The following is a 27,796-nucleotide window of genomic DNA, read 5'->3' as shown; positions in this document are numbered from 1 at the left end:
TTGCGGCTCGCGGGCTCCCCAGCTGTGGCACACGAACTCCTACTTGCAGCATCATGTGGGATCCAATTCCCGGACCAGGGATCGAACCCAGGGCCCCTGCCATGGGAGTATGGAGTCTTAACCACTGTGCCACCAGGGAAGTCCCACCTTATTCTTTTTAATAGCTGTGTGAGAGTTCATATTTATTTAACCAGTCCTCTGTTGATGGGCATTTAGGTGGCTTCCTCTTCTTCCCTGCTGTACTACACAACTTCATAAATACGTACTTGTGCGTGTGCACACTTGTGGGCATGTTTCTGTAGGAGAAAGTCTGCAGAGTGATGCTTTACCTCATACTACTGCCCATTGTCCTGAGATGTTGTACCCACCCACCAACAAATGTGCCTGTTTCCTCAGACAGTTTCCAGCTGTATACCTTCAGACTCTTTCATTATTGCCTGATAAGTAAAACACTGTATGTCCTGTTTGAAATGCATTTCTGTAATTAAAAGTAGGGGCTAAGCATCTCTTATGTGTTTTGGCTGTTTATATTTCTCGTCAACTGCATGTTAATGCCCTTTACCCATTTTTCTATATTGTGTACTGTTGCTTTTATAGACCTCTTTGAATATTCATAAACTCTGAACCTCATATGTGTTTAAAATATTTTCTCCCTGAGTTCCTATTCTGTCTTTTGACTTTTTGTGGTGTTTTAAAAAAATGCCTTTATTTATTTTTATTGATAGAGTCTTTTTTCTAAAGGATTATTGCAAGGGGGTAGGAGTGGAACTTTGGCCTATGTTTGTGGTTTTAATTTCAGCACACAAGTTTCTCCTCTCTCTGAAAAGTAGAGCTTTTCCTAAGTGACTAAGAAAACTTTCCTAAGCTGAAATGGCGTAAATCGAAGAAGCAGTTACCCTTAAGACACATCTTGCTAGCAGATGCACAGAATAAATAGGGATAAAGCACAGATGGTCACAGACACAGTTCAAAGCTATGGCAGCTTGACTCTGAGATGCTGGATGTAGTTCCTGTAGAAGGAGCTTGGGGTGCGAGCTGCCTGTATAACAGCTCGCTGCAAAACAAATGCTGAATGCCATTTTTTAGTTTTTGCCATTTTTCATAAAAGGAGAAATCCACTTTGGATTTCTTTCCGTTAGCGAAAATAGGTACTAATGTAGGTCTTTCGTAAAAATGAAGTGGCGTAAGGCAGACTTTCAGAAAGCGGTGTGTGTGTGTGTGTGTGTGTGTGTGTGTGTGTGTTTTAAGTACTTTATTTATTTAGGACACACTGAATTTTTTTTTTGATGGAATCAAATATAACCATTTTTTTCTTTGAGGTTCTTGGCCTTTGTGTAAACAAAACAAATGTTAATTGATAACGTGGGTAATGATTTTTAAATTGTTATTTAAGTCATTCTCCATGTTGGATTATTTCTCCAGATTTTGTTTCCTGCGGTGCTGTGGTTGCGTGTTTTCTGAACGAGCCCTGAAAGAGATAAAAGCAGAAGTTTGTCACACGGTGAGTTGTTGACATACATCATTTGCTCCTTCCCAGTAGCTGAAGAAATCAGATGGTTTGGGGTCCCCCCTCCATGTGTCATTTCAGCATCTTTCAATTCTTTCTGAAACATGAATCTAATTAGTTGCTTCTCTGCTTAAAACCTTTCTACTCCCGTCCTTGCCGGAAGTAGAGACTGAGACCGCCTCTTGTGATGTGTCCCTGCCCGCCTGTCCTCTCCTGTGCCTTTGTCCCCTCCACCGTGACTTGCCAGCGGGAGGGGTCCTGCTCCCCGAACCTTAGTTCCGGAGCCATTGCTTCCTGTGTGAACCTTGCTGCTGTCTCCTTCCCTGTTCCCTGGGCACCTTATTATCCCACTGATCTCATCACAGTGTAATTGCTAGTTAGGTGGTGCTTTCCCTACTGGACCATGAGAGTTTCTTCTTCTAACTCTTTTTTTTTTTTTAAGACTTTATATTTTTTCGAGCAGCTTTAGGTGCACAGCAAAATTAAGAGGAAAGTAAGGGGTTTCCCCTGTATCCTCTACCCTCACACGTGCCTCCCCCATTATCAGCATCCCCCCCAGAGCGGTGTACTCGTTCCAGATAGTGAGCCTACATTGACACCCCATCATCACCCACATCCCCTTTACATTAGGGTTCACTCGTGGTGCTGTACATTCTGTGGGTTTGGACAAGTATATAATGACGTGTATCCATCATTATAGCCTCACGTGGTGTATCTTCGCTGCCCTCGTGATCCCGTGCTCCACCTGTGAGTGTTTGAGAGCGAGAGCAAAGCTCGTCCATCCTTCACCCCGCCAGCCTTGTTCTCCCCAGCGCAGGTCGCACGTCCCCAGTAGACGCCCTCGGGAGTGAGCGAACCCATCACGTGGGGGCGCGCCTGCTCAGCTCACGCGAGGGTGGTACTGAGGGCTTTGCCCTCACGGGGTTGCTGCTGCAGCCCAGGATGTCTGTGTCTGGGTGTTCCGCCGGTCCGTGGGGAGCCTGGCATTTACTTTAATGTCATGGATACCAACAACTCCTGGCTGCATTTTCACCCACATTAATTCTGCTTGGATTTCCTTAGGCCTCCTGGTACTGTTTCTCCCTGTTGTGAATTATTCTTTGATCCAGTAGCTATCGTGGAACAGCTGCCATGGGCAGTACCGTCCTAGGCACGTGGGGTGGCGTACATTGTAGATAAGATTGATCCAGTCCCTGCCTTCATGGGACCCACATTCCAGTTGGAGAGAGAGACACTCAGGTAACCGAACAAGGCAGTACCGCTTGTGACAGCTGCCAGGAAGGAAGCGCAGAGGGTGAGGTGCCGGAGGGCGAGAGGCCCCCTCAGCGGGGGTTGGCGGGGGCGCCTCTGGGGCCTTGAGCTAAGACCCGAGGGTGAACAGCAGCCAGCCGAGGGAGGTCTGAGCCAAAGCTCAGAAGTGGCGGAGGACTTCGTTAGTTGAAGGAGCAGAGAGTGCGGTGGACAGTGGGGACAGGAGAGAAGTAGATGAGGTTGAGGGTGAGGCAGGGGCCACCTTCTGTAGGGCCCAGGTGGCCGCGCTGGGGCTTGTGGATTTTACCCTAAGAGCAGTGGGAAGCTGGGGACAGCTTTCGGCCAGGCTGGATGTACTTTAGTTTCAGAACGATTTCTCTGTAAAGAAGTCAGACGTGGAGGAGGATACGCTCAAATGTGATTCCATTTATTTGAGACTTAAAGACAGACAAAAGATGATTGGTAGTGAAGAAGTCAGGGAGGGGCGTGGAGTTGTTTCCAGTTTGGGGTGATTACGGATCAAGCCATCAGAGAATTTGGAATCTGTCTCATTAAGCTTTTGCCAAAAAAAGAGGAATTCAAAGAATGCATTCAGGAATTGATTCATGTCGTTTATTGTCCAGTATTTATTATGTCTCCTGTGTTCACGACGATGCTACAGGTGTTCCCAGGGAGGATGGGATGTGAAGGAATCAGTGCCTGTGCTCAAGGAGACTGCAGTCGTGCAGGAATCAGGTTACATGAAAAATCATATTTTGTTTTGTTTTTTGAGGCCAGTTGCCAAGTGGATGTAAGGATGCTACTGGAGTTGAAGGGCCAGAGAACTTTCTGGCTGTGCTGGTGAGAAATGGCTTTATGGGAGGAGACATTTGTTAGGCCTTGAAGGCAGAGCGTGTTCTCACGGGTCAGGCTTTCCCAGAGAGTGGGACATGGCTGCGGGTGTAGGCGAGTTGGTGTGAGGGCTCCACAGACAGGACTCCAGACGCCCCAGTGGGACATTGCACAGCAGGACGGTGGCTCCCGTTCTGGCGCACCTTCTGCCTGTGTGCCTGCCTGCCTTGCGGAGAAAGTCTCCGTTTGGTCCTTGGATGGTTTCAATACATCTCACTGAGCTCCCAGGAGAGAGCGGACCTTACGCTCAGAGCTTTGGCAGGCAGGGCCTCGAGAGATATGTTTGTGTTCTCTGCATTTTTATGCTTTCTTTACATTTATGGCAAGGGGTACTGTTTTTATACATATGGTATGAATATAAAGTCAACATTTAAAGTAAATTTAAGTAAAAACAATGGGTAGCTTTTTTTTTTTTTTGCGGTACGCGGGCCTCTCACTGTTGTGGCCTCTCCCGTTGTGGAGCACAGGCTCCGGCCATGGCTCACGGGCCCAGCCGCTCTGCGGCATGTGGGATCTTCCCGGACCGGGGCACGAACCTGTGTCCCCTGCATCGGCAGGCGGACTCTCAACCACTGCGCCACCAAGGAAGCCCAACAATGGGTAGCTTTAACGAAAAATATTAAGATACTGATGGTACCTTAGGCAGGGGAACACCTGAAGTTTGAGAGACGCCCTTATCAGTGATGGTGGGTGCGCTGTGGGCAAAGGGAATGTGTGGGAGAGGAGAGCAGCTGTCACACTCAGGGGAGGAAGTGCCGGGGCAGCCTGTGAAGATGGGGCCTCAAGATGTAGTCCTGCCCCAGCCGCTCAGGAGCAGGGAGAGGCCAGAGATGTGAGTCAGACTGCTGGCGGAAGCTCTGAGTGCCAGGCAGAGGGGCAGCTCGGGGGGCGTGCAGCAGGCGGCCCTTGACGCCTTTGCAGCAGCACAGCGCCTGGGGAGCAGCGGGGTGTAGGTCTGTGCAGTATGGGCAGAGGGAAAAGACTAAACAAGAGCAAGAATCTGACAGCAGGTGAGGAAAAGGAGCCTGAGAGAGAAGTATCGTGAGGGAAACGGCTCAGCTGGCCTGGGCTTCCTGCGAGCAGGAAAGGAACCTCGCTCGCATTTGTTCTGTGTCCAAGTGTGTGCGTGTTTTCACAAATAGTGCGCGAGGCGTTGTCTGAGTGTTAGACACATCCGCAGGCACACTGAGGAAATTTACTTGAAAGGATATAAATATGAGAAGGTGGGAAATGAAGCTGAAATTTATTAAAGCAGCCAAGTGTCCTGAATCAGTGGTTCCCAACCCAGGCTGCAGAATCCCCACAGTGGTTTGCTAAGTTCCCACTCCCGACCTCAGACCCCTCGTGAGAATCTTCAGGGTTAGTGTGGAGCCCACACGGAGTTCCACTTTTATATAAGCTCCCAGAATAATTCTAAGGGGCAGGCAGGTCTGGGGGACTCGGGGATCGAAAGCAGTCAGGCTTCTTTCCCTGACCCACAGGGATAGCTTTCTTAGATTGGCATGCAATTGTCCTCTTCATTGGCTGACCTCAGGCATCCATAAGCATCTTGACAGACTTGAAGCAGAATAAGAGTGTCTGCTCACAGCTCTGCAGAGAAGTTGATTTTATTTCATGGAAGTGCAACATTGCAAGGGAACTCTGAAATCATTTTGTTGGTGTCTGGGAACAAAGTGCTAGTAAACGTCTGAAAGTCTACGTAGAGCGCTTCAAGGGAAAGGAAGGAAGTAGGAGGAAAGGGGAAGCAACTGCATCAGGATTGCGCAAGAAGCCAAGACCAGTTGAGGACCGGACACCGGCTCCTCCAGCCTCCTAATGGGGGCTGCCAGGGCTGTTGAGACCACCTGCAGTCAAGACAGGACCCTGGCTGGAGTCCAGGAACACCTCAGGGACAAAATTCTCTTAAAAATAAATCTGTTATCAGAAGAGTAATATTTTACTCTTTTCACTTGTATAATCTCCTTAAAAATTGCCTTTGCAACGTAGCTAGATTGAATACTCTGCGTATTAGTTTGCTAGGGCTGCCATAACCAGGTACCACAAACTGGGTGACTTAACAGAAATTTATTTTCTTACAGTTCTGGAGGCTAGAAGTCTGCAGTCACGATGCTGGCTGGGTTGGTTCTTCCTGAGGGCAGTGAGGGGAGGATCTGTTCCAGACCTGTCTGCCTGAGTTGTCGGTGGCCGCTTCTCCCTGTGTCTGTTCATATTGTCTTCGCTCTGTGGAGTTTGTCCCTGTGTCCAAATTTCCCCTTTTTATAGGGACACCAGTCGGGTTGGATTAGGGCCCACACTAGTGACTGCACCTTAACTAATTGCGCCTGCAGAAGGTGACATTCTGACATACTGGGGATTAGGACCTCGACATTTGCCGGGGCGGGGGGAGCATAATTCAACCGATAACACTATACAATTTAGAAAATCAGAGCATGGGACAGTCAGTCAGTGGCACACTTGAGTGGGAGTCATTCATTCGGGCACTCACAGGACCGACATTGAGAGCCTGATATATATCAGTTTTGGTTCACACATCAGCACTGGCTGGCTTGGGAGTATAAATCACTTCACCTCTCTGGGCTTCAGATTCTAGTATGTAAAACAAAGGAATTGTAGTAAATTTTTGGACGCTTTCCTTTTAGACCTAAATTCCAAACAATGACATTTTTAAATGAAAAAATCCAGTGACAAATTCGTATACTGTCATTAGGAATCAAGCTCGTACTTCTAATTTCAAGTCTCCAAAGTTTAGTAATACTAAGTATATCAGTCAAGGTTGGCTACGTCCTGTAACAAACAGCCCCCCAATTCCAGTGGCTAATAACGGTGAGAGCTCCTGGTTAGGCAGCTTTCTTTTAAGGGAAACTCAAGGACTCAGGCTTCTTCTGTCTTGTAGGTCTGACCTCCTCTGGTGTTTAGAGTATTCTCCGTTCAGTTGGCTGATGGGAACAGAGAAGGAAGCATCTAGCTTAGGAGGTTTTTATGGGCCAGGCCTACTTAATGCTTCTGTTCACATTCCATTGGCCAGAACTCAGTCACGTGACCACAGCTACATGCAGGAGCCTGGGGATTATAGTCTAGCTGGACGCCCAGGAAGAAGAGGTGAACAGGAGCCACTTCTGCCAAACTAGCAAAAGGAAGAGTGATGGCGCAGTTTCAGGAGCTGTAGTGCGTCGTGAAAATGTGAATGAGGGAAGATAAGGCCACAGTGTCAAAGTCTAAAGCAAATATTTTCATGTTTTACGTAATGTCTGAAATTTAGAGGAACCAACATCATAAGAACAGTGTCAGGGACTTCCCTGGCGGTCCAGTAGTTAAGACCGCACTTCCACTGCAGTGGGCACGGGTTCAATCCCTGGTCAGGGAACTAAGATCCTGCATGCTGCGCGGCACGGCCAAAGGAAAAAACAAAAAAAGGAAGACACCTTCCCATGGAAACAGAAAGGAATAAACAAGTAAACAGACACGATAGAATGTGATATTTAAAAAAAAAAAAAAAACGAACAGTGTCAGGAACCTCCGTGATACTGAGGGTGTGCACGTTCTCTGCTTTTCCCTGTGTAGTTCCATCGACATTTGGCTTTTCAGTTCCCTAGAAGAGACTCCAGGTTTTGAAGTAGCTCTGGTTCTGTGTCTAAAACACATGGTGTGCACACTTGATTTCAGTAAACAGAGTCCAAAGAGATGTATTTGCTAGGTTTCTTTGTTTTCACTGTCAGCAAAGCACCAGCCGAAAAATTAGTTGTATTCCCCACTATGTTCTTCCCTTCTTGTAATAAGAAGAAACACATTGGAGTAATCACAGGTTGCAAAATAAATGATGTGCTTGTTACTCAAAACACGGTCCATGGTCCTGCGAATATTGACATCGCCTGGGAGGTTTTTGTATTTTTGTTTTTTAAGAAATGCAGACTCGCAGGCCCCTCCCCAGACCTGCAGAATCAGAAACCGCATTTTAACAAGAGCCCCAGGGCACTTGTATGCACAGTAAAGCTTGAGAAGCTGATCTGGGTGTTAGAGGTGTGGGCAGCAGTATTCGACTTGCTAGCCTTCTGGCTTCATTTATTGAGGCTTTGTGACAGGTGAGCGCGGTGTGGGGATATTTTAAAGTCAGAAGCGAAACAAAAATTTACACTCGTATACCTTTTGTTTGTTTGTTTTGAGTACTTGTCATGGAGGGGGTGGAGTGGAAAGGGGAGAAAATAAGGAAGGAGTTCTCTTCAAAAGCGGTTGGCACATTCTCCTGTTCGGGCCCAGCCTCCTTCACGCTTTTCCTTGCTACTGTCTTTATGGTCTTTGTGAATATTAAGCCTCAAGAAATCATATACAGCACAGGCAGCTGTAAACTTCTACATGGAAGAAAAATACAATAGAAAAATTGAACAGTAGACTGCGTGTTAGCGAGAAGGTTCTGTTCCCCAGAAAGTTAAAGAGATCATCCCAGTATCCCTGATATCCTCCAGGTTGCCTTTAAGTTACAGTCTGTAGCAATGTATTTCAGACGTGTTTTACATACGATTTAATTTTGTTCTTTTACTTCATGAATGAGAACAGTCAGAGGCTGAGTCAGGGTAGAGAGAGCAGCGGCTTCTCCCTGGTTCTGATCCCCACGGAGCCTGCTGCTTTACCTTGGCCTCCCTGGCCTGTCCCCTGACGCTCCACCGAAACCCAGCTTGTGCTTCCCTGAATCTCATGCTGCTTCATTCCACCGTGCCTTTTAGTTAGTTTATTATTTTTATTTTATCTCACTGTTACTGAAAGGATTCACTGAGATGACTTCTTCCATTATAATGTTTGAGCCCTCTGAGGGCAGGTATGTGTTTGAATTTGGGTTCTTTGAGTTGACGTTGAAATGAAATGAAGGAAGGCTTATCTTTTAAGTAATTTGAAAAGATGTAAGCTTCTCCTTTATTTTTTATTTTATTTAATTTTAAAAATGCAATGGGGTGTGCACTTACTTGCAAATGAGTTGTGATGAAACGTAAGGGACATGATTGTGGTGAACCTGAGCTTTCGGAACAGCCAGTCGGAACATGGCCGTGAGCTGTATGTCTGCCTGTGAGCAGGGAGGCTGCACCGAGCTGTCTGGGGCTCTCATGCCCTTCTCTGACGGTCTTAACCCTCTACTGTGTGTTCTCCCTGGGATTACGTATCTTTGGGGAAGAAATGTTTGTTTAAACAGAGATTTTAATATGCTGTGGGTAGCTTGGGTTTGATTTGTGGGCTGTGCTTTCAGAGCCTCTTTTCCTTCTATGTAGTTTTCGTCCTTTTCAAGGGCTATTTTCATTGAGTGGATTTCATTTCATTTCTCTGTTTGGGAAGCATCAGTTCACTGAGGGGTTATACTTCGCCCTTGAATTATACATGTATTTATTTAGTGTCCTCTCCTGTGGTTCCTGCTTTTCCTTTATTTTAGTTGTTTTAAGTTGTGCTATTTAATAGTTGTATATTTCCAGCCTTGTATGATGCCGTGAGCTCTTTTTTAGAATGAGAGTATATTAAAAGTCCTCGACAAAACAACAAAGATTCGCGGACTTTTGGCAGACCTGAATCTGTGAGTAGAGAGAATTAAGACCATTCATGCCTTTGACCTGTGCTGTTCTGTATGGTAATCATCAGCCACATGTGACTATTTAGATTTCAATTAATTAAAATTTTAAAAGTGAAGGTTCACTTACAGCCACTGCAGCCACGTTTCAGATGCCCGGCTCTCCCCGTGGTTGTGTCTGGGATCAGACTGTGCAGACGTAGACCACTGCATCATCACAGCTGCACGGCTGCAGGGACCTAGGGCGGCCTTTGTAGGAAGTTGTGTTTCAACTCCAGAATTTTATTTTACCCAAAGGAAATAGACTCTTCCATGCTTTTCTAGGATTTCCAGAACAAAGTTACATTGTTCCCAGCCAGAGATAAGCATATTTTCTCCCATTTTCTGTGGGAGTTTGTTCTTTTTTAGAATCTCATCCACAGTAGTATATCTTTAAGACAAGATATGTTCTTATTCTGACCTGAGCCTGAATCTAAGTGTTTGGGGGACTTTGATTTTCAGCAGCTGTTAAGTGAGGCAGTCGAGCCTCCAGGTCACTTACCCAGTCACCAGTGGGACTTTGAGTTATTTTTTCTCTTGTGATTTCTTTCTCAAAGCCGTAAAAGTGGCCTATAATCAATAGCAGAGTCTTGTTGGTAGCACGTTTCTAAACTCATTTCAGGACTAACTTGTGTCAAGGAATTATTTTCCCATTCTTTTTGGTTGAATGTTCTCTGATTTCAAGTTAGGGAAACAGAATTATACCAGTAAGAAAGCAAACATTCTCTATAACTTCCAGCTCAGCGGTTCAATTTCATATGAAAATGACTCTCCCGTTTGAAATGCCAGTGTGGTTCCACAGGGACCTCCGCCTGCCCTAGAACTTTAAGTCTGTGCCACCGCTCCAAGCATGAGACCACAAGAGGCTCGGTCGAGTCAAACTGGTTGGCAAACAAAGAAGGTGATTGAATGATCCAGGGCAAGTCTCCTGGTCCATACACACAGGCGTCCTGGACATAGTGGCCTGCAAAGGGAACACAGAAACTTAGCTGCCTTTGTTTCCTCGTCAGTTTACATCCACGTGGAAAAGTGATGCACTTCTAAGGTCATCTGTAAGGCCTCTCTGCTTCATGCCAGTTCAGATTAAATGGGGTTTCCATGATCGCTTTGACAGGGGCTTTTATGTTGAATTTTGAATTCATGATGGAAGGGAAGCTTTCATTTGTTTGGTTAGTGATTTCTGAAATGTTTAATGGCTACTTTAGGTGAATACTGTAGAATTTTAGCTAGTCATGAGCACGAGGGGGAAGTAACAGCCATCATTTGCCAGATAACACCTAAGTTCTGATAGCTGCTCTTTTAAGTTCCATGAACTTTTCAACTATTTTCCTCGGTTGTGGGTAGTTCATAAGAGTTGTGTTGGTTTTAACAACCAACACAATGCTTCAGCCTTCTATTGGTTCAACCTTCTTTTGGTTTTGCAGAGTGAGTTTGATATAAATAAAAGTAATTAAAATTGGAATTCTAGTTTGAATCCAGTACTGATTGGACTCCTTCGAAGTGAACTCAGTAGCACGTTTTATGTGTCTGACACTGTGCTTGACTCTTCCTACTCTATTTTTTTTTTTTTTTTTTTTTTTTGCGGTACGCGGGCCTCTCACTGTTGTGGCCTCTCCCGTTGCGGAGCACAGGCTCAGCCGCTCTGCAGCATGTGGGATCCTCCCGGACTGGGGCACGAACCCGTGTCCCCTGCATCGGCAGGCGGACTCTCAACCACTGCGCCACCAGGGAAGCCCCATGACATCTTATATACCATTGGTGAATCACTTTTTCAGGAAGAATCTGAGCCTCTCCTTTTCTGAGCATTTATCCGCCAGTCCTGTCAACCCCTGCGAGCCACTTACTGTCTGAAGAAAGGCCAGGGTTGTTTGTTAGTCTGTCGTTTAACTGTTACCTTCTTTCTATGTGACTATCCCCCTAGCTGAATCATATCTACCTTTTAAAAACACTAGAAAATTATTCCAGTCCTTCTGACCTGGCACCTGTTCAGGAGGATGGCTGTGTGCATGGCAGCGGGGATTGTTTGTCTCTGAACTGTTCTGGTATTAGATTTTCCATTTTTTGTTTGTCCACAACCTGTTTCTTTTAGGTCAGTCTTTAAATCAGCTTGGAAACTGGGCGAACCTAGTTTATTTTGCATTATCTGATATACTGTATTCAGACCCGAGGACTGTACCCAGATGCCTTGTGAAAAAAGGTTATGTATCTCTGCAGTAGCTCCCGTGGTGGTTAGGGAGCTGCTTGTAGACAGACAGCGCAGGGCCCAGGTATCCCTGGAGAGCACGTGCTCTGCCGGAGCCGCCTTCACACACGGCTTTGCTCCAGTCTTCCCGTGTTCTCTGTCCACCACCAGCTGTGGCCCCAGAGACGTCAAGCACGCTCTGTTTTCCTTCCCCGGAGTAAACCAGAGAACTTGCCATCTTTCTACTGGACTCGTCCGTATCATGCTGCGAATTGTCTGTCATCCATCGTTTCCTCCCTGAGACTGTCTGCTCACCCTGGGGGTTCAGGGGTGCAGAGCGCCGGCCCCAGAGAGGAAGCACGGATAACTTCCCGGGAGCCAAGTTCTAGCTCTTCGACTCCGGAGGTGTTTTCCCCGAACCGATGCACCTGAGAGCTGCTCTGCAGCCAGCTAGTTCTCTTCCAGACTCTTCACAGAACAGAGATGTCCTCTCCTCCACCCCAGATCTGGCTTTTGTGTATTGCCCTGGTCACTAAAGCCTCTGGCACACAAGACAAAGGGGCAAAAGAATTCACAGTCCCTCAGGGAGAATCTCCTGAGGGCAAAGCAAAGAGACCTTTTTTCAGCAAGAACTGCGTAAGAAGTATGGGGGCAGCTGGCTGACCCCACCGAGGAGCATATACCTGTGTTACTCAGGCGTCTGTTCTAGTAAAGAGACCCAGGGAGACAGAGAACTCATTTTAAATAAATGTTAGGGTTTGAATTCTAGGAGCAGGTGGGACAAGCCAGATAGCTCATGTGTTTTCATCTTAAAACTTTAAAAGTTGCAGCCCTGTTGTGTGTTCACTTTGTGAAAATTTATCGACTCAGATACTTAGAATTTGTCTACTTCTCTGTCTGGATATTATAATTCAAAGGAAAGTTTTTTAAAAATTGACACCGTGCTAGTTGGATCATCACTAATTCTTCCAGATTGCAGTAAACATGACTGTCAAGTCTTCTCCCACTGTTTTCGAGGCAGCAGTTGTACAGTTTTTATAAAATTTGAAGGCGTTTTGTGGCTTGGGTTTTGTTTTTATTTTTGTTTTGGCCACGCTGCGTGGCTTGCAGGATCTCAGTTCCCAGGCCAGGTACTGAACCCGGGCCCCGGCAGTGAAAGCCCAGAATCCTAACCACTAGGCCACCAGGGAACCCCCTTGGGTTTTGTTTTTATTTTTGTTTTGGCCACGCTGCGAGGCTTGCAGGATCTCAGTTCCCAGGCCAGGTACTGAACCCGGGCCCCGACAGTGAAAGCCCAGAATCCTAACCACTAGGCCACCAGGGAACCCCCTTGGGTTTTGTTTTTACCTTTGCAGCCATCATGAACAGTTCCCTCCTTGTTTTTCCATTTAATGGCTCGAACGTTTCCTTCCCATCCAGTGTTTGGGGTGGAACCTGGAGCATCTAAGGGAAAGGACGTGCGGGCATACAGTGAGCAGATGAAGGGGAAGCCCAGCCTCATTCCGAATGCATGTTCTCATCTGATGAAAGGCTAACGCTTCTGGGGGCGGGGTGTGTGCTGCCCCTGTGGTATTATCAGGGTGGAGCGAGGTCCCGTATTCCGTCTTTGTGCTTAGATTTCACTTTTCATCCCTTCCACCATCCCTAGTAACTCACCTAGTATTGACAACGTGTTATGTTGGGTTTCTTTGGATCGCGTTTTCTCCGCAACAGCTCTCTGGGGGTGATTTGAAAGGATTTTCAGTGGATGTGAGAGGTTTTAAAAAGCTCCTAACCCATTTCTGCTGGATTTCATTGTTTGCACTGTCGCCTGGACTGACTGATTCGCTTAGCTGTTCAAGCTTGAAGCCACATTCGCAATAAGAGCCAATCAGCTTTATAGAAAGAGCAAATAAGCCCATTTAAAGTAGTGCATCAGATTTCCCTCTACCTCTAAGAAAACCTATCTGAAGTATCATATTAGCCACAAACAAAATTACTAGTTTTAATATTTTCCATTCTTAACGAGCCCCTAGCACGATACCTGGCACTAGTAGGTATCCAGCAGTATCTAATAAGTGAAGGAAGAAAGGAAGAACTTTCCAAAGATCTGTGCTCAGAAGTCTCAAAGGGCTCTATTTGAGGAGTGCTGGTACTTCCTTCTGGAGAGGGAGCAAAAGCAGCCAGCCTGATGTGGGAACACGGCGCTCTCTCGGCAAACCTCAGATCCCTAAAAGCAAAGACCCTCCTGGACTACCCCAGTGGAAGGTCTTACAGAACGCAGAGCTGTTTACCAAGGCAAAGAGCCGAAATAGAAAGAATCTTCAGTTAAGGATACACTTCTCCTGTTGTTGCCCCTGGCCTGAACAGACACTGTTTTGCTGGATTGTTCTTACCTTTCAGTCGGTTCAGAGTTACCCAGTAATGTCGCTCTGGGCCGTGGATGTCTTTAGACCACCGAAGCATGTCTTTTGCGCGGGTGTCTGTTAGTACAAACTCCACAAACTTCCTTGTTAGTACATAGTAAGCACTTCCAAAATAAATTGTTAAGTTATGGGGTGGTTCATCTTTGAATCTTACATTTGGAGGTACATAGATATCTTCTTCAGGGGTGAATTCGGGATGGCTTTGACTCGTCTTGGATTTAATGTTTGGTGGCTGGATTACTCCAGGAGTTATATTTTTATCATTCCATTTGCTTCTGATGTAGTGTATGATTTCTCTGTTAGTTTTGATTGGAAAATCCTGTCCACAAAGATTAATGACATAGTTCCATTGAAATTTGGAATGGACTAGATCTTTCATACAATTAATATCTGCCTGTAGTCTCCTAAAGCCAGTGTGAGCCATTTTCTCTCTCGTTGATGAAATAAAAATATTTTCAAAACAATTAACCAGGGATTGCACAGCAGTCTTATACTTCTTGGGGGCCTCTTCATCAGCATGAATACAGTAAACATTTTGAGGCACATAAATAGCTCTGAGAAGCTGCACGAACATAGCCAGCTCCTTATGAATAGTTATAATATATGCCAAAGGGAAGGTGCCCTCTTCTGCAGACAGGGGTCTGGTTATGAAATGCAGCTCCTGGGATATCCTGGAACAATTTCCTGGTCTGTGTAAATGAGCAAGTATTTCAGATCCATGAGGGTTTTTACAGAATTTTGCAATTTGGGGAGCCACCTCTTTCCCTTCAAACAAAGCCGAACACAGTTCATCTGGATAAAAGCCACATTCCACTACTGCTGGGTAGGTGGGTTCCTTCTCTGGTTCCTCAGGAGTTGTATTCCTTAAATAAAGAAAAATGAAGACGCAAATGGCTACGCACACGAGAAGACCTGGCTTTGTGGCTCGCAGCTGGCTCATGTTTTGAACTCCAGTCGCCTTCTTATTACCATGGTTTGAAATGTTTTCCTCTAAGCTTCCTAAAAGAACAACAGGCAGAATTTAGGGTGTTGTTAACTCTATCCACCCCCCGTCCCTGCTAACTCTATTGGTGTACACGTATTTAAAGTGTATGATTTGATCAGTTTTTATATATGTGTATACTCATGAAACTGTCACCACAGTCATGATAACAATCATTTCTTTTACCCCTAAAAGTTTTCTTGGACCCCTTTTACTCCATCCTCCTTCCACCATTGTCTCTGGGCAATCACTCATATGCTCTTGTCACTGTAGACTAGTTGGCATATTCTACAGTTTTATATAAACAAAGTTATACGTATGTACTTTTTTGCCTGGATTTTTTTTCACTTAGGATAATGATTTTAAGATTTCATCCACATCACTGCATTTATCACCATTTTTCCCTTTTTATTGTTGAGCAATATTCCATGAAATGGATGAGCCACAATCTGTTTATCTGTTCATCTGTTGAAGGACACTGAAGTTGCTTCTAGTTTTAGGATATTACAGGATGCTGTAAGCATTTGTGCACAAGTCTTTGTGTAGACCTTTGTTTTTGTGTCTCTGGGGTAAATACCTAAGAGTGAAATGGCTGGCTCGCATACAGGTATATGTTTAACTTCTTAAGAAATTGCCAGGTTTTTTTCCCAAAGTGGGTGTGCCATTTTACATTCCCACCAGCAGTGTATGAGAGCTCCATTTACTGTACATCCTCACCAACACTCGGTATGGTCAATTTAAAAAACTTTACCCAGTCTAATAGGTGCGTAGTGGTAATTCATTTTGGTTTAACTTTGCATTTCCCTGATGACTAATTTTCGTGTGTCATTGCCCTCTTATTGGCAGATAAAAATCTCAAATATTTATTTTGGACATAGATACTGTCCTGTTCTGCGTTATTCAGAATTTATCTTACGCCATTATTCTGTATCGTGTTATGAGAATATATCTTTCCAATAAAGAAAACAACAAATCAAGAGAAATTTTGCGATCACATAATTCAACTTGTTGAAATGAGTTTATGAATTGTTTTTAGAGAAGGCTTCAGTGATTAAAAACAAGATATCTTTATCTAATAAAATTATTTGACAATAATTTAGTTTCCTCTCTTGAACTCTACAGAGATGCATGAAGAAGTATTTTAATTAATTAATTATTATTGGCATGCAAAGACCATCCTTTGGAATTTAGGGAAGAAAATTGATCAGGTAAAATGTCTATATTGTTAGTAGTTTTTTCCCTTGTTTATGAATTTTGTCTCTAGGTTTCTGTAAAAAGTCACATCGTTGCTTGTTCCTACTTCCTATTTTTAAAAAAATACTTATTTGTTTTATTTTTGGCTGCGTCGGGTCTTAGGTGTGGCACGAGGGCTCCAGAATGCATGGGCTCTGCAGTTGTGGCGCGTGGGCTCTCTGTTGTAGCCCTTGCGCTCAGTAGTTGCAGCGTGTGGGCTTAGTTGCCCCACAGCGTGTGGGATCTTAGTTCCCCGACCAGGGATCGAACTCGCGTCCCCTGCATTGGAAGGCAGATTCTTAACCCCTGGACCACCAGGGAAGTCCCCCTACTTCCTGTTTTTAAAAACCCATTTACTGGGACTTCCCTGGTGGCGCAGTTGTTGAGAGTCCGCCTGCTGATGCAGGGGACACGGGTTCATGCCCCGGTCTGGGAAGATCCCAAGTGCCACGGAGCGGCTGGGCCCGTAGAGCCATGGCCGCTGAGCCTGTGCGTCCGGAGCCTGTGCTCCGCAACAGGAGAGGCCACAACAGCGAGAGGCCCGCATACCGCAAAAAATAAAAAATAAATAAAAAATAAAAAATAAATTTTTTAAAACCCATTTACTTTTTTTTTTTTTTTTTCCTGTGGTACGTGGGCCTCTCACTGTTTAGGGAAGCCCCCCATTTACTTTTGACCAGTGTTTATCTCAGATTTGACATTAGTCCCTTACCTTTCCACATCATTATTGCAAATGCCATTTGGATAAAGCATTAACAAGGCAGCATTTTGAGTTATCCTGTGTTCTTAAACTGTGAGCCCATAAAAACTGTAAATACTGATTGTGGATTTTAAAAATGTATTTATTTTCATTGTATAGTTTCTTTTTGCCCATCATGCTTCAAAAATAAAACAACCACTGCCCAAATATGTCAGGTTACGTTTTACTCTGGTTCGGTAAATGTTGATTGCCCCAAGCATAGAACGTTATGGCATAATTTGACAGGCATTTTTATAAATTACATAATACCTTTTATAAGCACAGTCATCATTATAATTAACACATTTCATATCTGGTCTCTAAAATAGACACAACATGTATCATAAAAACAGAAATTCAGTTGGACGGAAACACCTTCTTGAAATGAAAATAAAGCTTTTAACTGCTTCTCTGTTAAGAATTTTGGTGGGGCTTCCCTGGTGGCGCAGTGGTTGAGAGCCCGCCTGCCGATGCAGGGGACGCGGGTTCGTGCCCCGGTCCGGGAAGATCCCACATGCTGCGGAGCGGCTGGGCCCGTGAGCCATGGCCGCTGAGCCTGCGAATCCGGAGCCTGTGCTCCGCAACGGGAGAGGCCACAACAGTGAGAGGCCCACATACCGTAGAAAAAGAAAAAAAAAAAAAAAAGAATTTTGGTGAAAGGTAAACCATGTACCATAGTTGGTTACATTTTCTCCTGTGTTTAGCTTTTGCATGGGAAGGGGGTTTGGGGGGTTTTTTGGTTTGTTGTCTTGGTTGTTGGTTTTAAGCTTATGGTCGAAGTGTAAAACATGCTGGTCTCATCACAGAAATGTTAGCCCCACTTCACTGACAGACTATATACCCCAGGCAGGGCCCAGGGGATTGGGTATTTTCAGTGTTTTATGATAATTAAGTGAAGACACGTCCCACGTGTAGTGCGTTGTCCTTCAGGGCAATACGCCGGCTAAATGCTTTCCCTCCCTTACTTATAGAGAGACAGGCACAGGAGCTTGCTCACAGTTAATCTGCTGCCTTTCTGCCTCGTGTTCTGTTAGTGCAGTGCTCATGGTTGCCCGGTTAAATCTTCCTTTTGGCTCCGGTTCACTGTGAAATTTAGAAATCGGTGTGGCTAGAATGCCATGTTGTGGGAAGGGTCACCAGCTTTATTTTCATTGTCTCAGTACAAGCTTTTCCAGGTAGTCAGGACAGCCCTGTAATGAAGCCTTTGGAGACTCCACTGCTGCTGAATCTTACATAGTTCTTGCTGTGGCTTTAACCTGCTTCTGGTGGACAGTGTGAAAACTCCCGCAGGAATCAGCTCTCTGGGGCCTCTGGCAGGTTTTCCTGTTTAAGTCGCGATGAGCATCAGTTTCAGCTTTGCAGACATTTCAGTCCTTGGTGATTTGTTGTCGTGGTTTTGTGGCTATAATGTGACATCAACTTTTGTAGTCATAATGAAACTGTAATTGTTAAACATGTGCCTTTTTATCACTAAATTAATTTCCAAGAAATGTAAGTGATATTTTCCAAGTGAGAGGAACATGCAGCTCGTTAAAAAAAAGTGCAGTCTTACTGATTATTGAGCAATTTTTTTCCTCCACAAAGCGTTTAAATTTTTATTTATTTTAAAGACTTTAGAAAGAGTGGCAGTTATCATTATATATCATGGAGCAGATACAAAAGTTCTTTATTCAGACCAGACCCATTATTTTACCATTCCAGTGTTCTATTTCCTCATGTACTACTGAAATCACAAATGATTTCTAAAATTATTATTTTGTGTGTGTGAGAGAACATCTTAAGGCTTTTTTCGTATAGTGTCATTCATTAAATTATCTTTCCTGGCCCTTATATATTTTGATAATCTTTTAGCTCCTCATATCTGCAGCCTTTGGTGAGTAGCATCATTAAAATATGTATAGTGTACAGTAGAATTGAATAGCTTCCAGACAGTGAATAATGTTTTGAAGATTACACGTTCAGTTGACTGAGGACATATGACATCCAAGGGATTTTGTAGAATATCTTTCAGTAGCAGTAATTACCAAAGTTACGGTTAAGGATGGTATTAAAATTTTTTCCTTTTCGTGGTACTAGAAATCACAGATGATTCCCAGTTACAGTCCTCAGAATGGAATTATTTTACCTTTTATTTAGGTTTTTGTCCAAGCATAAAATATTGCCAAGGAGTTGTTTCAAAATACATTACTGTCCTAATTATGAGAGCCGGCAAGCATGTTTTCCTTCTTCTTTTCTGCCTTCTTTATCTGTCTGTAGTGCCCCTCTCCCACCGCCCCTACTGCAGGCCTTAACAGCCAAGAACAGAAGTCAGCAATATGGGTCTGGTACTATGTGTTGCCACTAGAACACTTAAGGGCAGTCATTTTGAATTTGTTATGATGGGATTTAATTTGTTATATAGGCTTTTCAGGGGGAGTTGGCAACATCCTGGATAAATTAATTATTTTGCTAAATCTTTTATACTTCGTGGGTTTTGTTTTTTTTTTTAATTTGGTTGCACCGGGTCTTAGTTGCGGCAGGCAGGCTCCTTAGTTGTGGCTCACCGGCTCCTTAGTTGTGGCGTGTGAACTCTTAGCTGCGGCATGCATGTGGGATCTAGTTCCCTGACCAGGGGTCGAACCCCAGCCCCCTGCATTGGGAGTGCAGAGTCTTAACCACTGCGCCGCCAAGGAAGTCCCTCTGGTTTTTTTTTTAAGGTAATTCCTGTTAGTAAATAGAAAATGGGCATCTTTAAAGATGAACTTGTAATATTTTGCCATATATTCTATAGACTATTACTGTTTTAGAGTATTAACATTAGCTTAACCAGATTAAACAATCTAGTCTTTATTTTCTGGACTGCAGATGGGGGTGTATGATAGTACCTGCCTCATGAGGACACCGGGCTAGGGGTGTGGAGCAGATGGCTGAGCGTTTCCCCGCTCAGCCTGGCCCGGGGCAGTGCTCAGTGCTTGAGCGGGGTGGGGCCACTCGGTACCCGCCAGTCCCGGAGCAGTGAGACCCTCAGACCAAAGAAGTCACTGTAGCTGCAGCAATGAAAATTTTGTGTCTGTTATTTTTGTCGTCTCTGGGCTCAGAATGATGTCCAGAGCACCCTACAAGTGAACAGTTTTTTCTTGAACTGTTTGAGCTTTATCATAGTAGTTAGACTGATTTCGAATTCAGACCATCAGAGCTGTCCAGTAAAATAGATGTCTTAATCACACCTGCTTATTCCTAAAATGTGTATACGTTTCTTCAGCCACTTTGATGTGAAGGGGAAAACTACATTTTAGGATATCTATTTAAAACAATCACAACAAAAACAACATTTTTATTAGAGGACTGTTTTTGGAGAGGAAAAGATGCCTGCTACTTCTGCATTTTATAAAATTACTGATATTCCAATAGTTCTATTTTAAAACCATGGAGGAGGCACAGAAAAACATATTTTAGTAGTAAGACCTGCTCAGCTTGTGCCATTCATGATCTCTGCATAGTTAACGAAGCACTTACCGGGAGAGGCTCGCATACGGGGTAGAGGTCCTGGCCGTGTCCGCGCCCAGCCTGGCTTTTTTTTTCCTTCAGTTGCTTCCTTGCTGTGGCTCTGGCTGAAATCACATGAACAGAATTGCTTGGCAGGTTTTGTTACCCTTTCATCCCTGGAGGATTTTATTCTTGTTGATCCTGACGCATGGGTTGGAAAATAGAACCTGCGTATTTCTTCAGGGCTGGCTCCCTGCCTTACAAAGCAAACAGCAGAAAACACCCAGCCCAGGTGAAGGGCAGCGCGGGGTGATTGTTGGATTCTGAAAGCTGGATGAAATCCTGGCAGTCCTGGGTCAAATTCTTTAAATGTCTTTAAAAGTAGGAGGCCAAGTTTGGTTATCGGACACTTTTTCATTAAAGGGATAAATAAAAGTCATTTTAAAATCTCATTTGATTCCTAAGTAGCATGCGGAGTGCTTCAGTGTGGCTCTCCAGAGGCCTGACTTCCGGGAGGCAGGTGCGCCCTGCCGTGCCCCGTCCTCCCGCGGCCGTCTGTGCCTGGTTAGTAACGACTCCCTTTCGTTATTCTCCGATGGATACTTTTCCTCCTAACATCCTTCCTTTTCTGGTTTAAAAGGTCCTCCCGCTCGCTGGACCTCTCTTTAGGTTTATCCCAGATGTGTCTGTGGAGAATAGTGAAGACAAGAGACGTGAATCACACCCTGCAGAGACTCTCACCCTCGTGGGTGTCCAGACACCTGAGCTCTTTATTTAGTCAGCCGAGTTCAGCTTTTCTTCACCTGCTGCGGTGACTCGAGATACCTGTTGCTCTCTTGCAGAACAGATGTTGCTGTTGCCCTAGAAAGATTTCTTAACTTGGCAGATAGAACCTAGTCTCTTTAGTCTTAAGGGGACGCAGCATTGCTGCACGTGTGACATGTGTGCCTTTTATGTAAAAACAGGTCCGTGCAGCCTTTTAGTGGGGAGACCCTGTATATGTTTGCATGGGGTTGTTCACATTCTGTGAGTTGAGAGACTAATTTTATCAGACAAGAGTCAGGAAAGGAAAGGCCACCCTGTCAGCTGCTGAAGTGTTGCTCCAACTCTGCCCCAACCCCGAGGGCTTGTTTTAAATTGTCCTGTGAGTGCTGCTGAACTGGCCTGGCAGGTCCGTCCCTGGGGGAAGAGGATTGGCGCTGGATTTCACCTGGATCTCACATGCTTAACCTGGAAAAAAGCAGTGGAAGAACCTGAGAAAAGGATGCGGAGAGTTGCCTGCGTGCAGCTTTGTACTCCCATAGCTCTAAGGGAGACACAGTAAAACCAACCATGCTGAACGGAGTGTTGTAATAAATGGACAAAAAAACAGGCTTAATGTATCAGCTTCTTTTATTTTTATTTATTTATTTATTTTTGGCTGCATTGGGTCTTCGTTGCTGCACGCGGGCTTTCTCTAGTTTCGGTGAGCGGGGCCTACTCTTCGTTGCGGCGCGCAGGCCTCTCTCATTGCGGTGGCTTCTCTTGTTGCGGAGCACGGGCTCTAGGCATGCGGGCTTCGGTAGTTGTGGCTCGCGGGCTCTGGAGCGCAGGCTCAGTAGTTGTGGCGCACGGGCTTAGTTGCTCCGCGGCATGTGGGGTCTTCCCAGACCAGGGCTCAAGCCTGTGTCCCCTGCACTGGCATGCGGATTCTTAACCACTGCGCCGCCAGGGAAGCCCTGTATCAGCTCCTTATACTGATGTGATTCAACTAAAATTTTTGAAAGATGAAAATCCTAATAAATAAAACAGGCATAGAGCGTAAACATGTAAATTACAAAAGAGGTGCTGTGAATACAGTGGGGTGTTTTATGTTTCTTAAAGCCAAAAAGGAGCTGTCTTCTGCTTTTTAGATTAGCATAAGTTTTTTTTCTCCTTCCTTTACGTGGTATGATGGGCATTCTCACATGTTGTAAGGAGTGTAAAGTTCATGACCTTCTAGGGGAGCTATTTGGCTTTAAAATTTCACTCCCTTTCATCCTGGTTTGAAATATTTCTTTAGGTCATGTTCTCATTCCTTCATTCAGCAATTATTTACTGAGCATCCACTGTGTGCAGGACCCTGGGCTTAAGACTCAGCTACAGCCATGAAAGATAAAGACAAAACCTTCCCATTTGGAACTTACAGTGTGACAGAGGGAAGCCCTATTTTAAAAGTCAATACACACATACAGGCATACGTTCATTTATCATAAGCCATGAATACAGGAAACAGGGTTCTGTGATAGAGAACAAGCAAGTCTCAGAAGTGGAATTTGGGGGTCAAAGATGCATGTAATCAGTTGTTCATCACAATTATTATTTGTAGGAACAAAGATTGAGAAACCACTATTCCACTTGTTTGTGATATAAATATACAGACATAGTAGCATATTACTCTTGATTCTGTTTCCTTCAGCACTTTCCTACTGGCCTTTTTTTTTTTCAATATTTAAAAAAAATTAACATCCAGAGGTCATGTAAATATACAACGTCTAGTCTGCTTTTCTATTTAACATATACTGAGCATATGCTGTGTTGTCGAAAACTCTTAACATAACTGTATACACTTCCTTTTTTGGAATGTATTATGATTTATTTAGCCATTTCCCACCTTTTTTGGACATCTGAGGTACAAGTCATAAAAGGAAGCAAAACTGAAAATGAATATGTGATTTCACCTGTACGGGAACAGTACACATAGAAAAATGGGAAATCCAGGTGTTTTCTACTTTGTGTACCTATTACTTTTATAAGCAAAGAGAGGGTCAGTCCCTTTGGGCCTCTGGCCTTTGCAGCAGCCCCCCTCCCTTTCTAAAGCCCCCCCCGCCCTTTAGTCCACAGAGGAGAGCCCCTGTCTGGCAGCTGACATCATGGCAGAAACCTGCTTCCTGCCCTGGTTTTGCTCGCCTCCAGGGACGGGCCGCTCCATGCAGGGCCCTGGGTTCCAGCAGAAGCCTGGTGAGGTCAGGCATGACCCCAGAACAGGTGCTGGGCCCGTAGCTGGAGGGAGGGCCACGTGCTGCCGTCCCCAGGGACTGCCCGCTCAGGTCCATGCAGTTGAGGCCTTGAGGGGTGGGTTTGGTATTAGTGGATTTTTTGAATTTTGGAGACAAAGAGCAAAATGTCTCAAGTTTTAACGTGCAAGGTTCCTGGCTCAGTGTTGTTACTAGCACCTGATTCAACTCTAGGACTACAACTCGGGTACAACACAGCACAGCTGTAGGCAGGACAGGGCCCACCGTCACACGTAGACAACTAAACAGTCGTGTGCAGGGAAGGAGGCTGCGGACCACTGGCACGATCAGTCAGACCCGGGCAGCAAGAGTGGTGGAAAGAGGCGCAGAAAGCCCGCGGGGGAGGAGAGTGAGGGCTGTGATGGGGCAGGGGAGCAGATAGCTAAGGAGGGTAATTGACGCCAGAGCCCCAGCCCCAAGCCCCACGGGGCCTTATCTACCACCTGATTCTGTTCCTGCAGATCCTTTTTCCTTCTCTCTCCAAGGAGGACAGCCCCCAGGGGAAGGCTCTGCCCCAGTCTCCCACAGCCCGGGGCTTCCCAGGTGGCCTTCCCCTGCAGAGGGGCTGTTCCCCTCCCCTGGCCTCCTGGCATCTCTGTTCTCCAGAGGCAGCCCTGGCCAGACGCCCCCTGTCTGTGCACGGAACTCCTCTCTGTGGCACCAGCCTCAGGCTTTGTGGGTCTTTACCACCTTAGAAAAAGAGCCGACTTTGACCTAGAGCTGTGGGTTTTGGACACAGAACCACAATAAATAACCCAGCTAAGGCAGCGGCCAAGGAGAGTCAGCAGACGGTGACCGGCTCCTCTGTGTGTTAAGAGGTGCTGGGAAAGCTGTGGCAACTCTTAAGAAAGAGAGCAGCTGCGTGGCTTTTCTTGTGCTGAGAATGTTTTGTATGAGAGAGATACTGGGCATGGACTCGGCATACGGCCGTCCTCACAGCCCAGGTTTGTCCAGTGATCCAGCAGGGCTGTGTAGCCCTCAGATGGTAAGGGGCAGAGACCCAGGCAGAGTCTAGAGGAATCCACGTGAGGCTTCCTTATGCTTTCTCCCTTCCACGAGGGGGCACAACTCCCAGCGAGGAAAATGCAGCAGCGCGTACTGTCGTCCCTCCCTGTCGGTTGGGTGGCTGGGGGGATTGGCCCAGGACTCCCGCATATACTGAAATCCGCACATGCTCAAGCCCCTTATATAAAGTGGTGTAGCGTTTGCGTATAACCAACACCCATCTTCCCGTTTACTTTAAGTCATCTTCAAGTTACTTATAATACCTAATACAATGTAAATTCTATGTAAATGGTTGTAAATACGGTGTAAATGTTACGTAAATAGTTGCCAGGACCTGCACTGGTACGTGGCAGCTATTTATATAGTATTCAAGTGTTGGTTTTTGGAACTTTCTGGAAAATATTTTCTTCCCAAATATTTTCTGTCTGAAGTTGGTTGAATCCATGGATGAGGAACTCAGGTTATGCGATGCTTCTGCCTAGGGAAGCTAGTTAGAGACACGATGCTGAGGGCTGGAACTTGGAGCTCCATCTGTGTTAGGAAAATGCAAAACTGGTGATGGTTGAGTGTTCAGTGCCCAGCTCTGGGCTCCATTCCCTACGGCGTTACCCTTAATTCTTGCCTCAACCCGGTCATGCTGGGAGTTCAGTTTATCCCCATTTAACAGATGCAGTAACTGAGGCCAAGGTCTAGGCAGAGGGACTCTGGAGAACCCACAGGAAGAGGGAAACAAACCCCCGAAATGGATGCTGGCCCAAACACTGTCCCCAGCAGGGCCGGCTCCCCAGGGAGCAATTGAAAATGCAGATCCCCTGTGGGCAGCTGCAGCCCAGGAAAGAGCCGAAATGCAGGCTGTGCCTCCCGAATGGTCCTTCCCCTCTCCTGCTGGGATTTAGCCCATTTACCCTAATTGGCCAACTTCCTAAACTCTAGAACAGTGGTTCTCAAAGCCTGGTTCCCCCACAGGCAGCATCTGCATGACCTGAGAAAACATTAGAAATGCAAATTATCGGGTCCCACCCTAGAACTCCTGAATCAGAAACCTGCGTGGGTCTCAGGGATCTCCCTGGAGATGCTGATGTAAGGTCAAGGTTGCAAACCTCTGTCTGGAATGTGAGATCCCCTGGCCTCTTGCTTTTAGCCTTGGCTTGGCTGTGTGTGAGTCTCACAGGCTCTTATTAAGTCAGTCCTCATGAGATGAGTCCCTGCGGGGGGCGGGTGTGGGCAGGAGGGTAGAAAAGCTCAGGCCTGTGAAGTGCGTCCGGAGGGCAAGGCGGCCACCACGATTGCTGCGCGGGCACTGAGCGTAAGAGGCTTGGTATCACACCTTGTAAAACTGAGGAGGAGTGAAAGACACCACCCGCAGCACCTCTGCAGAGCCTGTGCGGCCCAGGTTTGAACGTCCTAGAGATGTGGGGGGAGCCCGGGGCCTGTGCTTCCCACCCACCCCTGGGACTGCAGATGCCGACGCGCACACGCGTGCAGCCACACACGCACACGCGTGCATGCACACACACACACACACGCACGCACACCCCCTCCCTGCACTCCCTGGAGCGAGGAGACAAGCAGCCTTCCCCCCGTGGAAGCCGCCTGGCCGTCCAGAGCCTCCCCTGGCCGCGGTCTTGAGTGGCGCCCCGGCGCTGCTTGCTGACACCCGGCGCTCTGGGTCGGGGGTGCTGGGGTGAAGGCTTTGCTTTGCGCCCCAGGTTTAGAATCACCTTCCATAAGCAGTGGAATCCGTGCTTAATGATCTGATGTGATGAGCAGGCTCAAAACAGTGGATCAGCTAAGAAATCATTCAATGTGTCATTGATTCCGGATCCAGTAGTAAATTTTGTTACTTCTTGAGTACTTACAGATGATAGCCATGGTCTTTTTCTCTTTCTTTAAAAAAAAAAAAAAAAAAGGTTCAGGGTAAATGTGGGAGAAACTTCATGCCATCAGAACTAAGGCAAAAGAATGCCTAAAGTATTAGGAAATGAGTTTCAGTATCCTGAGGACATAACATTGTGAAGAGAAGTAGCCTGCCTGGTTTTGTGCTACTGGCGTGCATTTACCAGTGATGCAACAACTAAAGATTTTTCAGGTTTTAAAATCATAATAGAGGAAAGTGCAAGACCGTATCACCCTGGAATAATATATAATTCATGGTCATGAGGCTTTAAAAAGCTGAGAATATGATAGCAGTATCGTTATTGTGTGTGGGCCCAGAATTCTCAGAGCCAAACCACTGGCATTTCCTCCTTTGATAGCTTCACTTAGGTAGAAAATAGATAATATGTGTGGATGGTTCTATAGTACAAGGAATTGTGCCCAGCTTTTGTGATCAAATACCAGTAGAAGTGCTCCGTGAAACGGTCTTGTACGAGGTTATTGCAATATTCATGAGAAAGAAAGAGACGCTCTGTCATTTAAAGGGGTGAGTTCGGGTTTAGAAGCGAATAGAAGTTTGAGGTATTTTTGACGACATTTACCAACGTGTTCTTTGTTGCTACTATTGATCAAGTTCAGTTTTTAAGAAGCACAAAAGGGAAAATTTGTATTTTAATGGAAACTCCTAGAGACATTGGTATGGTCATTCGCCTCCTTCTTACTTTAGTGAGCTGTCTCCTCTGTCCCAGGCTTCCTGCCAAGTTGTTCAAAGCCCGGTGGAACTAACACACCCCTCTCCGGAGGCAGGATACTTCCCAGACCTTCTGGGAATGCTTCCTAGAGACGGCTACCAGGAAACCAAAATATTTCCCCAGTATACCCGCAGCTGGAGACAGGGCATAGCATTTCCTATCTAAGGCCTCATTGCTCGTGCTTTTCAGATAACCTTAGCTCTGAATGGAGGGCTTAGAAATAAGCAGCTTTCTGCATTTTTTTTTTGAAGGATGACGTGTTACCCTCACAAATGTGAATGCATGTCTTGCATGTGTGAAATGAACAGGATGTGTTTACGTTTTATGCAAGTGTTACAGATCACGTAGCATATACATATTACAGGTTCAGGGCCACTGCCTGAGCAAGGTCTTTGATGTTTTCTAGTGATGGGAGCCTTCAGAAACGTTTAGGCTGCGTATCTTTAATGCCACCTTTTGCATGCTTAGGAAAACGGCACGTGTAAAGTAAATTCTCTGAGTGAACGTAAGTCCTGTTTGTCCTTTCTGTGATTGAATCAGCTGTGTGGTTTTAGAACGGTTTGTTTCATTTCTTAAATTTTTGCTGACCAATTTAACTATTACGAGCGACAGAATTCTAACAGAAGTGATCCAGAGCTGAGGAGAATTGGCTAAAGTGTTCTTTAGTACAGGCCTCAAGTCCTTATAGTTAAATACACAAGTGTCAAAGCAGTTGGACAACTTTGAAGAAGTCTTCCTGGAAAGGTTGAGATTCGGTACTGGCTGGACTTATGTTATCATCCAGGTAACTGCTCTTTTGTGTGCAGTCGTCACCATTAACACTGACTGTTACCACTGAAACCTGTCCTCCTCATTTAGATTTTTTGAGGATGTGGTTTTGGAATGTAACT

General features: G+C 45.5%; 2 protein-coding genes across 5 annotated transcripts in view; one reads left to right on the top strand and one right to left on the bottom strand.

Annotated features, from left to right (window-relative positions):
• The window catches only part of RTF2 (replication termination factor 2), a 29,952-nt gene extending 8,920 nt beyond the window's left edge, over positions 1-21,032 (top strand). The window contains exons 5-6 of one of the 4 annotated variants that reach the window (XM_024750282.1): positions 1,423-1,501; positions 20,880-21,032. In XM_024750282.1, the coding sequence (XP_024606050.1) occupies positions 1,423-1,501; positions 20,880-21,017 (217 nt within the window). In that variant the 3' untranslated portion in view covers positions 21,018-21,032. Of the gene's footprint in view, positions 1-1,422; positions 1,502-11,322; positions 11,350-11,586; positions 12,482-15,924; positions 15,967-20,879 lie in introns of those variants that run through there. The other 3 variants (XM_024750283.1, XM_024750281.1, XM_024750284.1) reach the window with 3 other exon arrangements.
• On the bottom strand, positions 9,733-15,140 carry LOC112403012 (beta-1,3-galactosyl-O-glycosyl-glycoprotein beta-1,6-N-acetylglucosaminyltransferase 7). The gene is made up of 3 exons (XM_024750285.1): positions 13,791-15,140; positions 12,763-12,858; positions 9,733-10,197 (listed from the first exon to the last, which is right to left on the bottom strand). Exons 1-3 carry the CDS (start codon positions 14,758-14,760, stop codon positions 9,974-9,976), a joined length of 1,290 nt encoding a protein of 429 aa, XP_024606053.1. The 5' UTR covers positions 14,761-15,140; the 3' UTR covers positions 9,733-9,973.
• Positions 21,033-27,796: the final 6,764 nt, after the last annotated feature.

Source organism: Neophocaena asiaeorientalis, unplaced genomic scaffold, assembly GCF_003031525.2.
Source record: "Neophocaena asiaeorientalis asiaeorientalis breed wild unplaced genomic scaffold, Neophocaena_asiaeorientalis_V1.1 scaffold606, whole genome shotgun sequence".
Taxonomy (NCBI): Eukaryota; Metazoa; Chordata; class Mammalia; order Artiodactyla; family Phocoenidae; genus Neophocaena; species Neophocaena asiaeorientalis.
Note: the sequence above shows the minus strand (reverse complement) of the source record. Positions and strands in the feature narration are given on the sequence as shown.